Source organism: Lagopus muta, chromosome 24 (assembly GCF_023343835.1).
Source record: "Lagopus muta isolate bLagMut1 chromosome 24, bLagMut1 primary, whole genome shotgun sequence".
In the NCBI taxonomy this organism is placed as follows: Eukaryota; Metazoa; Chordata; class Aves; order Galliformes; family Phasianidae; genus Lagopus; species Lagopus muta.
In genome coordinates this window covers 3,541,155-3,554,538 of record NC_064456.1, presented here as the reverse complement: position 1 = coordinate 3,554,538, position 13,384 = coordinate 3,541,155, and the positions used below count along the sequence as shown (strand labels likewise).

At 59.7% G+C, this 13,384-nt stretch overlaps 2 protein-coding genes across 5 annotated transcripts; one reads left to right on the top strand and one right to left on the bottom strand.

The window, feature by feature from the left end:
- The first annotated feature begins 422 nt into the window (after positions 1–422).
- Positions 423–5,894, top strand: RHOC (ras homolog family member C). 2 transcript variants are annotated; one of them, XM_048925775.1, is made up of 5 exons: positions 423–547; positions 4,143–4,300; positions 4,500–4,620; positions 4,968–5,098; positions 5,286–5,894. In XM_048925775.1, exons 2-5 carry the CDS (start codon positions 4,145–4,147, stop codon positions 5,457–5,459), a joined length of 582 nt encoding a protein of 193 aa, XP_048781732.1. In that variant the 5' UTR covers positions 423–547; positions 4,143–4,144; the 3' UTR covers positions 5,460–5,894. The 2 variants fall into 2 exon arrangements, with proteins under 2 accessions (XP_048781732.1, XP_048781733.1); XM_048925776.1 differs by lacking the exon at positions 423–547 and adding an exon at positions 919–1,062.
- A 105-nt stretch (positions 5,895–5,999) lies between these two features.
- Positions 6,000–11,956, bottom strand: MOV10 (Mov10 RISC complex RNA helicase). 3 transcript variants are annotated; one of them, XM_048925744.1, is made up of 22 exons: positions 11,726–11,956; positions 10,881–10,977; positions 10,614–10,741; positions 10,296–10,534; positions 9,984–10,224; positions 9,689–9,811; positions 9,425–9,578; positions 9,199–9,353; positions 8,951–9,127; positions 8,724–8,871; positions 8,488–8,649; positions 8,307–8,410; positions 8,054–8,151; positions 7,854–7,973; positions 7,676–7,778; positions 7,391–7,514; positions 7,124–7,315; positions 6,963–7,037; positions 6,761–6,886; positions 6,573–6,661; positions 6,387–6,502; positions 6,000–6,262 (listed from the first exon to the last, which is right to left on the bottom strand). In XM_048925744.1, exons 1-21 carry the CDS (start codon positions 11,857–11,859, stop codon positions 6,394–6,396), a joined length of 2,898 nt encoding a protein of 965 aa, XP_048781701.1. In that variant the 5' UTR covers positions 11,860–11,956; the 3' UTR covers positions 6,000–6,262; positions 6,387–6,393. The 3 variants fall into 3 exon arrangements, with proteins under 3 accessions (XP_048781701.1, XP_048781700.1, XP_048781698.1); XM_048925743.1 differs by having other exon boundaries at positions 6,001–6,318; XM_048925741.1 differs by having other exon boundaries at positions 6,001–6,502.
- Positions 11,957–13,384: the final 1,428 nt, after the last annotated feature.

Below are 13,384 nucleotides of genomic sequence, written 5' to 3'. Positions count from 1 at the left end.
CAGTCCCACCTCGGCGCCTTTCTTGCGGAGCTCCTGCAAAGACGACTAACTTAAAAGCTAATTAGCGCTGATTAATTCGTGCAGGCAGGTTGGGTGCCATGTGAGCCGCTGTCCTTCCGCCCTTGCGTTGCTCCCTGAGCCGCCCGATGCCTCCGCTGCTGCCGGCCGAGGAGGGGCAGCGCGGGCAGAGGCTGCATTTAGAGCTTCCTCTGCGCTTCCCTTCTTCACTAAAGAAACGTTTCCTTTGGAGCCGGCTGCTGGCCCGGGGAGGGATAAATTAAGGAGAAATTGTCTCCGAAATCTGAAAATAGAAACGACTCATAGGGCACGGCCTGGGTTCCGATAGAGCCCCGGTTCCAGGGCGGGGCAGCAGCAGCGGGGCTGGGAGCGGAGCCCCCGTCGGGAATCGGCCCGGCTCGGTTCGGCACAGCTCCGCCCTTCCGAGGGCGGCCCCACAACGGGGCGGTGCCGTCCGATCCGCGCTCCGGAGTTGGGGTTGGAGCCGGCACCGGGACCGGGGAAGGGAGCCGTGCCGTGCCGGAGAGAGGTACGGGCCGTGCTCGGGATGCGGGCGCTGCGGGGAGCTCAGCGGTGCGGGATCGCTGCTGGGGGCGGGCGGGGCCGGGGCTGATGTGGGACCGAGCGCATAGCGGTGCGCCGTGGGGCGGTGCTGAGTGCGGTACCGCGTGCGGTATCGGCGGGCCGGGTCCCGGGGGCGAAGATGGTTTGGAGCCATCCTGAACGGAGCCGCCCCCGGCACAGCAGCGTTGTATTTTCTTCGGGGGAAAAAAGAAAAAAAAAGAAAGAAGGACAAAAGTTTGCTTTGCTTAGCGCTGAGCTCATTTGTAAACATTTATACAAGGGGGGCAGGCGGCGGAGCAGAAACAATTGTGCAATGTCTCAGAGCAGAGAAGCATTCCAGAACCATGACCAACAGCGGCGCTCCAGCACCAAATCGGGCAGCTGCCGCCCGATCCCCCCCGGCACCACGAGGCCGTCTGCGCTCCGTTTTCCTCCTTCCCGGTGCCGTTCCGTGAATCTTTGCTCCTCTCTTCCTTCCAGGTAGCATGGTTACGGCTGCGTGTGATTTTATGTGCCTTAAATTGACTCCTGACAGCTTCAGCTTTTCCAGGGAAGCGTTTTATAGGTGGATATAGGGATATACCTGTGGATATTGGGAGTGCTTAACCCGGCTTGCTTGGTAACTTGATGTGTGTGCCGGGATGGGGATGTGTATGGGCATGGGGAATGTGGAATGTGTGTGCAAACAGCAATCAGCTGTGAGGCACTGCACAAATACAGCCACCTGCCTGGGCTGGGAGTGTCATCTGAGGCATTCAGCAGATACTGGTGCTGTTGGGGAAGGTGCTTCTGTGGGATGTAAGGTAAGAACGTGATGGATGTCCTTTGGGGGAGGAGGTGAGGGCAGCACGGGGCTCCTGAGGAGCAGTAGTTGCTGCAGCAGGCTGAGTTTTCAATGTGTCCAACTGAAATACAGCACTTGAGGAGCCTTGCAGGTTTGGTGACTGTGTACAAAATGTTGGCTTCTCTTCTTTAGCCCCGTGATGCATGAAAGGGGGAGGCTGTGGCTGTAGTCCCAAAGCCAGAGCTGGGAGTTTCAGTTTAAGAGGTTTTGTGCACATGTGATGTTTTTGCTTCCTTGGATGTCATCCTGAAACAGAAGACATTTAAATGGGTTGCAGTCAGACTCCAAGCGCAGGTCAGGGTTGGTATCATGTGTTGGTTTCATAGTATCTGCCCAGAGAGCACCGACCCTGCAGGGTGTGCAGCGCTGGGTTTGCTGGGCAGCAATCCCACATGTTTTCCCACAAAGTGCTCACAGCTCAAGCCCAGTTTGGGTTTTAACATTCTTCTGCTCCAAATCCCTTTCTTTGCTTTGCTTGTGGATGTTTTTGTGGGATTTGGCAGTGAAAACTGCCTGCTCTGCCCCTTGTCTGCAGAGCAGCCCTGCTCTGCTGCTGTGCTGGAGCCTGGTGTAACACAGTGTGTCTGGTCAGACCTTAGGAACAGCTCCAAACTTTCGCAACCAGGACCCCAGAGCCCGAGCTTTGTTGCTGCTGTGCTGTGAGTTGGTGTCATTCCTCCCTCCCAGCTGGTTTGGGAATCTTGTTCTGCTTCTGTATAAGACTCCATTCCTGAGCCTTGCCAGGAAGTCATCCCGCGCTGTGGGACTTTCTGCTGGAGTCGTGACGACTTCATTGTACCTCTGTCACTGTCCCCAAATCCTTTCCCCTCAACTCTGGGCTCAGCTGCAGCCCCGAAGCACTCCAGGGATGCTCTGTGCCCACCCTGGCCTTGTGCTTGCCGTGCTGCACCTCCCCCAGGGCCTGTCCTGATGTGCCCCTGCCTGGCGTGCGTCGGGGTGCGGCTGCAGCCCTTTGAACACACAAAGCCATGTTTAGAAGCAGAGACTGCTGTCCTTGGCTGCACTGGTTGGGAACTGATGTTTGTGTTCCCTGCTGGGGTTTCGTGCTCTTTGGGTGCTGCAGGCTTCCTTAGGTCTCCTCTGTGTCACAGGCTGTGCTGCCTGAGCACCTGGGGGAGTGAAACCCAGCGAACTGCTTGGTGATGTTCTAACCTTGAGCCTGGTTTGTGTTGCGATTAGCCCAGCTCCTTCCAACCAGAAGTAAATCCAAACAGTCTGAGTGCTCAGGACACTTGTTTGTTAAACACTGAGGTTCAGCAGAGGCTGCAGACACAGCAGTGAGGGACAGACTGAGCCGGCTGCTCTCCTTGGAGATCTGTGCCCCCCCCACCCATGGCTGCAAAGTGCTGTGAGCTCAGGGCTGGGTGTGATGGGGGTGGGATCTCAGGATGGATCAGTGGAAAGGTTTCTGTTTATGGTCCAACCCCTTCTTCAAAGTGGTGACGTCTTTCTGTGCTGTTTCCCGAGGTACAGAAACAGAAACTGGGTGAAAGATGCATCCTACCAGGAATTCCCCATTTCCTGCTCGGCAGGAATTTCAGTTTTTGAAGCACGGAGCTCAGCAGCGGCTCGCCTTGAAGCAGCTGTGCCAGAGCCCTTGCTGTGTTAGTGCTGGTGACCTTAGAATAGCTGCTTGGTGCCATGCGAGGTCCCCACAGGGATGGGGCAGCCCGAGGGGCACTGTGGCTGCACTGCTCCCTGCCTCCTCCCGTGCTGCTCTGTGGAGGCTGGCTGTGTGTTAGCAATGGGCTATTTCTGGGCTGCTGGGTGAGTAATGGAATGAATTGTGCTGAGATTTTGGGCGGGGACAGGGCCTCTGCCCCGTGAGTCACGGCAGCCTTGGGCAGGGCTCAGGGTGCTGCTGACCTCTCCGTGGGTCAGGATGGATGCAGCCCCACAGCCCCAGTGGTTTGCAGTGGGTTACAGCCTCCTCTGCACAGAGCAGTGTGCTTGCATGGGGACTGAAGTTGTCATCATGTGCCTTGCCTGGGGTTTCTGCATGGATGGGGAACTGATGGGATCATCAGTGGGGCCTACGAAATGGGTCAGGCTCTGCACTGAGGTTTCTGAGGAGTTGCAGATGCCAAAGAACTGTTGGACCCCAGTGCGATCTCACCCTGCTGCCTTCCTCCCTCGGACCCCAGGGCAGGCACTGCTGGGCCATTCCCAGTATTCCCAGACTGCGGGATGAGAGGTGTGGTTTGACTTGCAGGAATGTGTCTGTTGTGCAAGGGGCAGAATGCAGCCCGTTTGGCCTGTGCTCACTGAGCAGAGCCTGGCAGCAGCCCTGGTGCAGCTGCAGCAGTGGCACAGGCTCCTTGGGACAGGGCTGAGATGGGGCCAGCCCCTGCACCGGGTGCCAGGCACAAGCTGGGATTGCTCGCAAGCGTGGCGCGTTGCTGCCACTGAGCTGATTACAGAGGAGCCAACGTGTGCAACCCAGGGTGCAGATTCTGCCCAAAGAATGCATAATCTGAACATAAATCCCAAAGGAGGGTGTGTGGCTGATGTTGCTGCGTGTTGGTGACAGCAGAGAGAGGAAACCCCCGCAGGGTCTGGTGGGCAGGGCTGGGTGCTCTGCAGCATTACAGGTGACAGATGCTGTCTCAGTGTCAGGTGGAGGAGTCGGTGGCTTTGCACGGGGTTCCCTGTGTGCAGCCTGCAGCTCCACTCACCCTCATCCTCGTTCCTGCAGCGATGGCAGCCATAAGGAAGAAGCTGGTGATCGTGGGGGATGGTGCCTGCGGGAAGACGTGCCTGCTGATCGTCTTCAGCAAGGACCAGTTCCCTGAGGTCTACGTGCCAACCGTGTTTGAGAACTACATCGCCGACATCGAGGTGGATGGCAAGCAGGTAAAGACCCCACTCTGTGCAGGTGGTGATGGGATGCTGCGGTGGAGAGTAAGCCCTGCAGCACCCCTGATTTTACCCCAACCATGCCCCGGTTTGCAAAGGACCCTCCTCACTGCAGCTGAGGAAGGCCAAGTATCCCTCCTGGCCCCACGGGCTGCCTGTAGGGTCTGTGAGGTGCTGAGTGTCCCTTTGCCCATAGGTAGAGCTGGCGCTGTGGGACACGGCTGGGCAGGAGGACTATGACCGGCTGCGGCCCCTCTCATACCCGGACACGGATGTCATCCTCATGTGCTTTTCTATCGACAGCCCAGACAGCCTCGGTAGGGAGCAGGGGGTGCATCACGGGGTCCTGCTGGCTGAGATCCTGCTGGCATACTGGGTTCTGGGAAGTCCCTGTGCCACTTTGGGGGTGTTGTGTCTCCATGTTCCACCCTCAGCTTTTTTGCACGCTCCAGGAAGATGCTGGGAGCTGGTGCATGGTGGAGGTGCTGGGAGAGGCTGTTGTGCCCAGCTGGGTGGCCCTGGGGCTCTGTGGGGCATTTCCATGCTCCCCTGCACGGTGCAGGGCTGCAGCTCATCGTGCTCCCCTCCTGCCCTGCACGGAGCAGCAGCACAGCTGTGTGTCCCCATGCACCATAGCTCAGCAGCCGCGCTCTGCTCCTCGCAGAGAACATCCCTGAGAAGTGGACCCCGGAGGTGAAGCACTTCTGCCCCAACGTGCCCATCATCCTGGTGGGGAACAAGAAGGACCTGCGCAACGATGAGCACACACGGCGGGAATTGGCAAAGATGAAGCAGGTGGGGATGTGCTGGGGTTGGGTGCACGCTCAGTGGAGCGCCAGTGCTGGGATCCCCTCACCCTGGGCTATTTTGCTGGGACTTCCTTCTTGCAGCCCTGATCTGGGCACGGGGGGTGCCCTGCAGGCAGCTGCTGTGCTTCTTGCTTCTGGTGGTATTCTCAACCCTCCTTTTTAATGCTGCCCAGGAGCCTGTGAAGCCAGAGGAGGGGAGAGATATGGCCAACCGGATCAACGCCTTCGGCTACCTCGAGTGCTCGGCCAAGACCAAGGAGGGCGTGCGGGAGGTCTTTGAGATGGCCACACGTGCAGGCCTGCAGGTCCGCAAGAACAAGAAGCGCCGGGGCTGCCCGCTGCTGTGAGCAGGAAGGGCTCTGCTCCGTGCCTGTCCCCGACCCTCTGCCCCAGAGCTGTCCCCAGGCACTGGGGCATCCCTGTGCCACGCTGTGTGGCGATGCCTTCGTTCCCCATCGCTCTCTATGGGCTGTGAGGTCTCTCTGCCTTGAGCAGGGCTGGCAGAAGCAGGGGCTGCTGGCTGTTCCCCGCACTGTGCTGGCCCCAGCTGCCCCATGGCCTTTATGGACTCACCAGGGCTGTGCTCAGCCCTGCCCTGCAGAGATGTGCTGCGAGGAGTGCCAGCAGTGCCCTGCACCCTGGGTCTGCCCCGGGGCAGTGCCTTGTCCCCACATCCACCATTAGAATGACGGTGCCTTCTTCGAGTCCGAGTTCCTCATAGACTCTTAGCACCAGTATGCTCAGCTGAGTAACTGGGAGAATAAATGCTAACTGGTATTTGAGTAATTGTAATTCTGCATGTGTGGCATCCCTTCGGCTGCCCCTGCAGACCCTGTGCTGTGCCCACACAGGACTCAACACAGAGCGTTTTTCTCTGAACATTTATTCCAAGGACACGAAGGTAGGTGTGCTGCACATGGCTCAGCATGCGGGCTGGGGCCAGCAGTCACAGCACAGTTGGTTTTCCAGAGTTGTATCAAAAAAAAGTTTAAGATTTAAAAGAAAACAAAAAATAAGATGTTGATGACCCTGGGGCTCCAGCCCCACGGTCTGGGTTGGGCTCTCAGCCGCAGCTGCAGCCCTCTGTGTGACGGCCGGTGGGTTCCATCCAGTGCACAGCCCGGCTCCAGGGGGGCAGAGCAGGAGGTGGCTGCAGGATGGGGCCGGGTTGGGGGTGCCGGAGCTCTGCAGGGCTGTGCTGGGCTCCTGCAGGGACAGCACAGGGCTTTGGAGCAGCACAGAGAGAGCAGCTCCTGCCCTGAGCCGTGCGTTACCTGGCCGTTAATTGCCGAGGTGCAGGGAGTCGAGGTGGTTGGCAAGGTTGTCCTCCTCGGGGGGCTCCTCATAGTACCCCCTGCAGGCGCCCTCATCCTGGCAGTATCTGAGGAACCTGGGGACACAGTGGGGTGTGGGCAAAGGGTGTGGGGCTGGGGGGGTGTCTGGGGGGCTGCATGGCTCACCTCTGCCAGTGTTGGTCCTTGCTGAGCACAGCTGGGTTACCCACCACGATCAGCAGCGCCTTTGCCCGGGTGAGTGCCACGTTGAGCCTCTGAGCAAGGGAGAAGAGTTGGGGTTTCCCTTGTGTTCACCTGCTGGCTGTGGGGCGCCTGTGCCCATAGCAGCTCTGCCAGGGAGCTGGGGGCCGCACCTTGGGGTTCTTGAGGAAGCCAAGGCAGAAGGTCTGGTCCAGCTGCAGGTATTCACTGCAGCTGCGCACAGTGGAGATGAGGATGACGCGGCGCTCCTGACCCTGAAACTCCTCCACGGAGCCCACCTGGGGTGTGGGAATTGTGTGGTGAGAGGGGCTGGGGCTCCATCACTTCCCCAGTGATGTGTGGGGCCCAGGGTACCTTCAGCTGCTCAATTTCTGGCAGAGCCTTCAGCACGCGGTCCTTAGAGGTGATGGCCAGGCGGATCTTCTCCACCTGGGGAGGACGGGATGTGCTGCAGTGAAGCTGCTGGGGAGGCTGCGCCACCCCAATTCCCCCATCCCGCTTCCCTCAGCCTGCACCTGCTTCCTGTAGGGAGAGATGATGCCGATCTCCTTGGGTGAGATGGTGGGGCAGCCGTGCCGGCCCTGGTTCTGCAGCAGCTTCTGCAGGTACTGAACCACAACCTCAATCTCGGCCGTGTTGAAGAAGGAGGGGCTCTTGGCCTCCCGCTCGTCCTCCCCGCACACCCCATGGAAGATGATGGGGAAGTCCTGGAGCAAAGAATTGGGATCAGCTCAGCTGCAGTGCAGGGGCTCCTCCCATCCCTGTCCCCCGTGCCCCCCTACTTTTTTGGGGAGCTCCTCCCAGGTGCAGTAGGAGTTGCGCACGTCAAGCTCGCTGCCCTCATACGCCTTCAGCTCGCTGTCATAGAAGAGCTCATTGGGCACCTTGAGGATGGCCTTGTGGGACCTGGTGGAGGCAAGACAGTGCAGTGCAGGAGAGACCTGATGCTCTCCTCGGGCACCAGGCACCCAGGGCTGCAGGTCTCCCCCATCCCCAGAGCCATGGCACCCATGAGGAGTGGGACAGCACCATGTGCCCTGCACTGAGCTGCGTGGCCCTGTCCCTACCTGTAGTTCCAGAGCAGCTTGGTGACGAACTGTGGGTTGTAGCCCTCATTTGACTTAGCATACAGTGCATTGTGCATCATCAGGCGCTCCAGCAGTGAGGTGCCTGCATGCAGTCAGACCCATGGCTCCCGTGATGCTATGCAGGCATTGTGCCACCCCCAGCCCTGCCCTCACTCACCCAAGCCATGCTTAGCAGCCAGTGGTGACCTCAGGACAGGGCCCAGCTGCTGGGGATCCCCTGCCAGCACCAGCTGTCCCCCATCAGGGTTGGTGTTCGGGTCCATGACATTCAGCAGCCCTGGGCAGAGGGAGCTCAGCAGTGAGCACGGAGCACTGGGCAGCAATGCTGACCCAAGGAGGCAGCCAGAGGCCACTCACCAGCGATTGCCACGACACTTTCTGGCTCTACCGCATGGCCACACTCATCGATGAAGACGTGGGAGAAATATCCTGGGGGAAAGTTGGCTGACACCAACCTGAGGAGAGGTGGAGTGAGGTGGCATGAGCAGCTCTGCCTGCACAATCTTCCCTCATCATCACCCTCCTCACATGCCCCCCACATCCCCTCTTATTGCACTCTGCTGAGGCTGTTCCTGCAGCCGGGCACAAAGGCAGCCCCAGGAGCCCTGACCTTCCTGCTGTCACCAGTGTAGTGATGAGGATCCGGTAGGGCTTCAGCAGCTCCTTGCTGGGATACACGTAGCACTTCTCAGTGTCGTCCCAGTTGCAACAGGGCTGGAGCAGAACATTAGGTGGGGGCCCTTCTCTTCAGGGTTGTTCTGCAGGGGCTGGGGAGGGGGGCACAGACCTACCCTGACGTCTACAGGCACTTCCCTGTAGTTGGCAGAGCTGGCCATGATCCTGTAGATGTAACGGGGCGGGATGTCGGTGAGGAGGCGCTGGCACAGCAAGTCAGCAGCACTGTTGGATGGGGCACAGGCCAGGATCCGGGCACCCTTACAGCATGACCACACCTGAGGGGAGGGAAGGCTGAGCCCCATGGGCTGGGCAGCGATGCCCTGTGCTGGCCCTGGGCCCTACCACCCACCTGCTTAATGGCCTCCACCAGGGTGACTGTTTTGCCTGTCCCAGGAGGCCCAAAGATGAGGTACGGTGCAGGTCGGGACATCCCGGTGACGATGTGCTTCACAGCCTGGCATTGCTCCTCGTTCGCCTCCAGCCTGCGGTCGAACCACCTGCAAATGCAGAGGCTGAGCTGAGCAGCCCCCACTCAATTCCACCCGATGCACAGAGCTGCTATTCACCCTGACTCACCGGGGCTGGAAGGTGCCCTTGAAGAGCGAGCGCTGACAGGAGGCTGAGGGGAAGAGCATGCTGTCCAGGCCCTTCTGCATGGCCATGGCGGCGGCGCGGTGCTGCACCTGCAGCGGCAGGCGGCTGAAGGTGAAGGTCACGTCGAACTTCAGATTGTTCACAAACTTCTTCATGAGCCTGGAAGGAGTTGGGGTGAGAGGGGATGCTGCCCCATGGCCGCCCCCAGCCCAGGGGAAGGGCCCACTCACTTGGGGGAGAAGCCAAGCTGGACCTTCTCCAGCTCCACGCTGTGCACGTAGCCCTTGTACAGGATGCGTGGGGAGATATCCCGCTCGCTGCTCAGGCTGGCAAAGAGGTGGTCGCCCCGCAGCACCGACGGGCGATTCTCAGCCACGCCAGGCACCTGCAGTGAGCTGTCACATCGGGTGCTCGGAGCTGCCCCCACCCCTGTGCCCCACAGCAGTCCCCACTCACGTTAAGGAGCAGCAGCGTCCCGTTCTGCACCATGGGCACCTCCTGCAGGTCGTAGCGGCGGATGTCCACTTCCAGCTGGATCTCCTCCAGGTGCAGCAGCAGCTGGAACTTCTGCTTGTAGTTCTCAGGCTGCAACGGGGCCTCCAGCAGTGACCTGGAGATGTGAGGCTGGATGTCACCATGCCCAGCACAGCCCTTGGGACACGGGGCAGCAATGGGATGTGCACGGTGCAAGGAGGCATCCCTCTCCCCATCAGCACTCACTGCATCTTCATCCAGCTGGAGTCAGGGCTGGTCTTGGGCCCGAGCATGATGGTCTCCTTGAGGCTCTTGGGGTACGGGTAGGTGCCCAGGGGGATCTCCTTCTCCAGCTCATTCTTCAGGGAGCTGGGTGAGGGAACAGCGATGCTGCAGGGGTTGTGTCCCAAAGCCCGCTGCCACTGACCCCCCCAGGATGAAGCAGCCATAAGCCAGCACAAGAGCAGAGAGCTGCATCCCTGCTAGCAGAGCCATGCCCAGGGCTCTCAACACAGAACAGCAGTGGGTGATGGCCCTGTACCTGACGGGGGGCACTCCGTCCTCGGTGATGACAGTGATGGGGCGCTGCAGACTGGCCTGGTAGGGCCTGTAGGGCGCCGAGGGTCCCAGCTCCTTGGCCAGCTGGCTCTGAGCAATGGCAGCAATGGAGCGCCCGATGCGGAAGGGCCCATCCAGCTCCTTGCTGAATTCAAACACCACCACGGCACGGAAGAACCCATTTTGTCTGGTCTGACAACGGACCTGGATGGGGTACGCACCACCTGCGAGGGGGGGGAGAGCTGGGGCTGCATCCTGCATCCCTGGGGCAGCAGGGAGTGGGGCCAGGCAGTACCTGGGTGCAGCAGCAGCGCTTGGTTTTGTGTCACCCCTTGCTCGTCCATGAAGGAGAGCTCCCGCACGCGGTGCAGGGGATGGCAGTGGTGCATGGTCACGGCTTCGGCGCCGTGGTTCTGCACCTGCACGGTGAATGTCTTCGTCTCGCTGAGAGCCACAGGGAAGCGGATCTGCCCATTTCCCTGGTCGTACTCTGAGACGATCTCTACCCCATGCTTCCCACGGATGAACTCGGCCCTGCAGAAAGGGGGCACTGAGGTCTCCCCAGCCGTGGTGGAGATATCAGGAGCCCCCGTGCAGGATATGGGAGTATTACCACTTCTTGGCACGGCTCTGTGGCACTGGTGGTCCGGAGCTGGGCTGCTGGCCTGGAGTGGGTGCAGACACCTCAACATCTGTCCTGGGTCTGCGGTACTGATCTGCCACCACAACCCGCCTCCTCTCCTGCCAGGAGCAGCCAGCATCAGTGTGGGCACAGCCCCTCAGTGTGTGCTGGGGTCTTGTTGGGAGCTGGGACCCCACCAGAGCCCATCCCTGGGGGTGAAGGAGCTGCTGCACTGCCCCAGCTCAGGGCCTCCATTACCTTCTTGAAGCGCACGGTCTGCCCATGTACCTGCGCCCGCTGGGACGCTCTCAGGGCATACAGGATGGAGGAGAAACTGGGCGTTCTTGTGTCAGTCCTACATATAAAGAGAGACCTTCCGGGTGAGGAGGAGAATACTGGGCAGGGGTGGAAGGGGGTAAAGCACGACCCCTCACACCAGCCATTCCCTCTACTTCAGGGGAGGGAAAAGGACGGGGGCTTTCTCTCTAGCTCCACTCAAACCTTACAGCCCTGCAGGCTGCTCCAGCACGGTTGTGCTGTGCCACGGCCTCTCCAGCTGTGCCCTGCCAACTCTGCAGTCCTGTCCCTGCCAGAACTTGGGTGGTAGGGTGGAGGCTGCACAGAGGTGCACAGTGCCCTGCACCCAAAGGCTGACCCACCTCCTTCTGTGCTGGGGCACGTCCCGTGGTGGATGAACTCTGTCTTTGCCAATGATTAACAGGGCTGCACGGGGCCAGAGTGACCAGTGTCAGCAGGGCGAGGCGGGTGCACAGTGATGCCCAAGGCTGCGCCCAGGCTGCTGCCAGGGGTCCCTGCAGCCAGGAATGTCCCCGTGAAGCGGGAAGCACAGAAGGCACAGGGCAACGTCTGAAGAAGTCACTCGCCATGCTGCGAGTCAAGTCACACCTCCGTGCTGCAGGAGTCAAGCTGCCCAGCAGTACCGTTCTAAGTTCCCCAGGAACAGGGCCCTGTGCTCGGAGTTCCACGGGTCCGGGCGTCTCCTCGGAAGCGCTCAGCCCTCATCCCATCCCAGCGGGTGACAGAGGAGAGCCCCGAGGGTCACGGCTGCCCGGCACTCGGCTCCACAGCAATGCAGTTCTCACCTGGCCCGGAACTCCTGGCTGTAGATGTCCCGCAGCACGTCCCTCCGGCTTTCCTGCTCCCGGTCCGTGTCCCGCAAGAACTGCACGAACTGATCCCCGTACCGCCTCGCCTCCGCCACGCTGAACCGCGGCATGGCCGTGCCGAGCAGCGCCGTGCCGAGCCGGTGTGGCTCCGCAAGGGAAACGAAAGCGAAAGGGGCCGAACGCCCCACGGAACCGCCCGTCCGGGGATGGGGCCGCCCCTACGGCGCTCCGCCGCCCCCACGAGCCCTACCCGGCCTCCGGCCCCAAACCCCGGATCCCGGCAGGGGGTCAGGGCCGGGCTCAGTCCTGTGCTGCTGTCAGGGCTGCGTGGTCCACGAGGTGTGGTCGTACAGCAGGTGTGCTGGAGGCAATGATAAGGGGTGTGGGTTCGCAGCTGGCACTGCTGCTCCGTAAATAGGGCGGCGACAGCGCTGGCTGCGTTTCTACCGCTAGTTTTCTAGGCTTTAACTCTACAGCCTGCCTAGGAGGGATGGGGATTCTCAACTTGCTCCTGTAAAGCAGCTTGAGGCCCCGGGACTGCCTGCAGCACGAGGAACTGGGGTAAGGCTGCTGTCGGTGCAGCTGGGTGACTCCTGGCTGTGCTTCGGGGTCCTGGGCAGGTTGTGGGAGGGCTCTGAGGCTTGGAAAATGCAGGTGTTGCTCTTGGAAAAAGTCACTTCAGAGCATTTTTGTCATATTCTTCGTCTAGGATGTTGGGAATTTAAAGTCTGATATTGTAAATAAGTAGGAAAACTGTCTGAGTTTTCCTGGTTTAGTTGAGCTGCACTGCTGTGTTTGGTTCAGTGTTTGGTGGCTGCACGCTGTACCAGTGCATCAGCTTCAAGCTAGTTTCATCTGAAACCTCTGGCTGAGAACAGCTGACAGCTTTACAGATAGAACAGCTTTCAGAATGTGTCATCACTGGCACTTCAGTGCCTCAGCTGCAGTTGTTATGCTGAATCTTGTTCATTTTTCCAAGAGCTGGGCCAAGGGTAAGGATAGGTGAGTGCTGCAGAGAAGCTGATGGAGCAAGAAGGCGAGGAGGTTGGTGAGAGGGTGAACTGGCCCTAAAAGAAGGCTTTCTGAAGGTAGAAACACTCTGTCCTCTCAATCTTAAAGCCAGGACAAGCAGTGAACTACTTGCAAAGTAACCCAGAGCAGGAAGAGACTGGCCTTGAGGTCGAGGCTGTGCTGGTAGATAAAAGCTCTGTTGTGTGCAGCGTTATCTCGGGCCTCTGTTTCAGCTTCACATTCTTGGAATTGCTGCAGTGTTTGTCTGGATGGGCCCACAGCATCTCTGCACTGTGCTTCACCTCCTCCGGCAGCACGGGGAGGAAACCTTCCTGCAAGCAGTGCTGGCACAAGGTGCGCTCTGTCCTTCAGCAGCACCGAGCACAGCTGTGTGCAAGCAGGGCAGAGCACAAACACTGCTAGCACTCAGGCAGTGTTGCTTTGTCTGATTGCCTGACCTGGGACGTGTGTTGATTTGGAAGGTCCCTTCCAGAGGAGCCGTTCTGAGCATGGTGTGTTTGTATCCAGTGCTGTTACACGAGTTGAGCTTAGGAGATGTTGCAGCAGTACTGAAGAGCAGAACCCCCTGATCTGTTGTTTCACCAGGGCGAAGCTCTCTGTTAA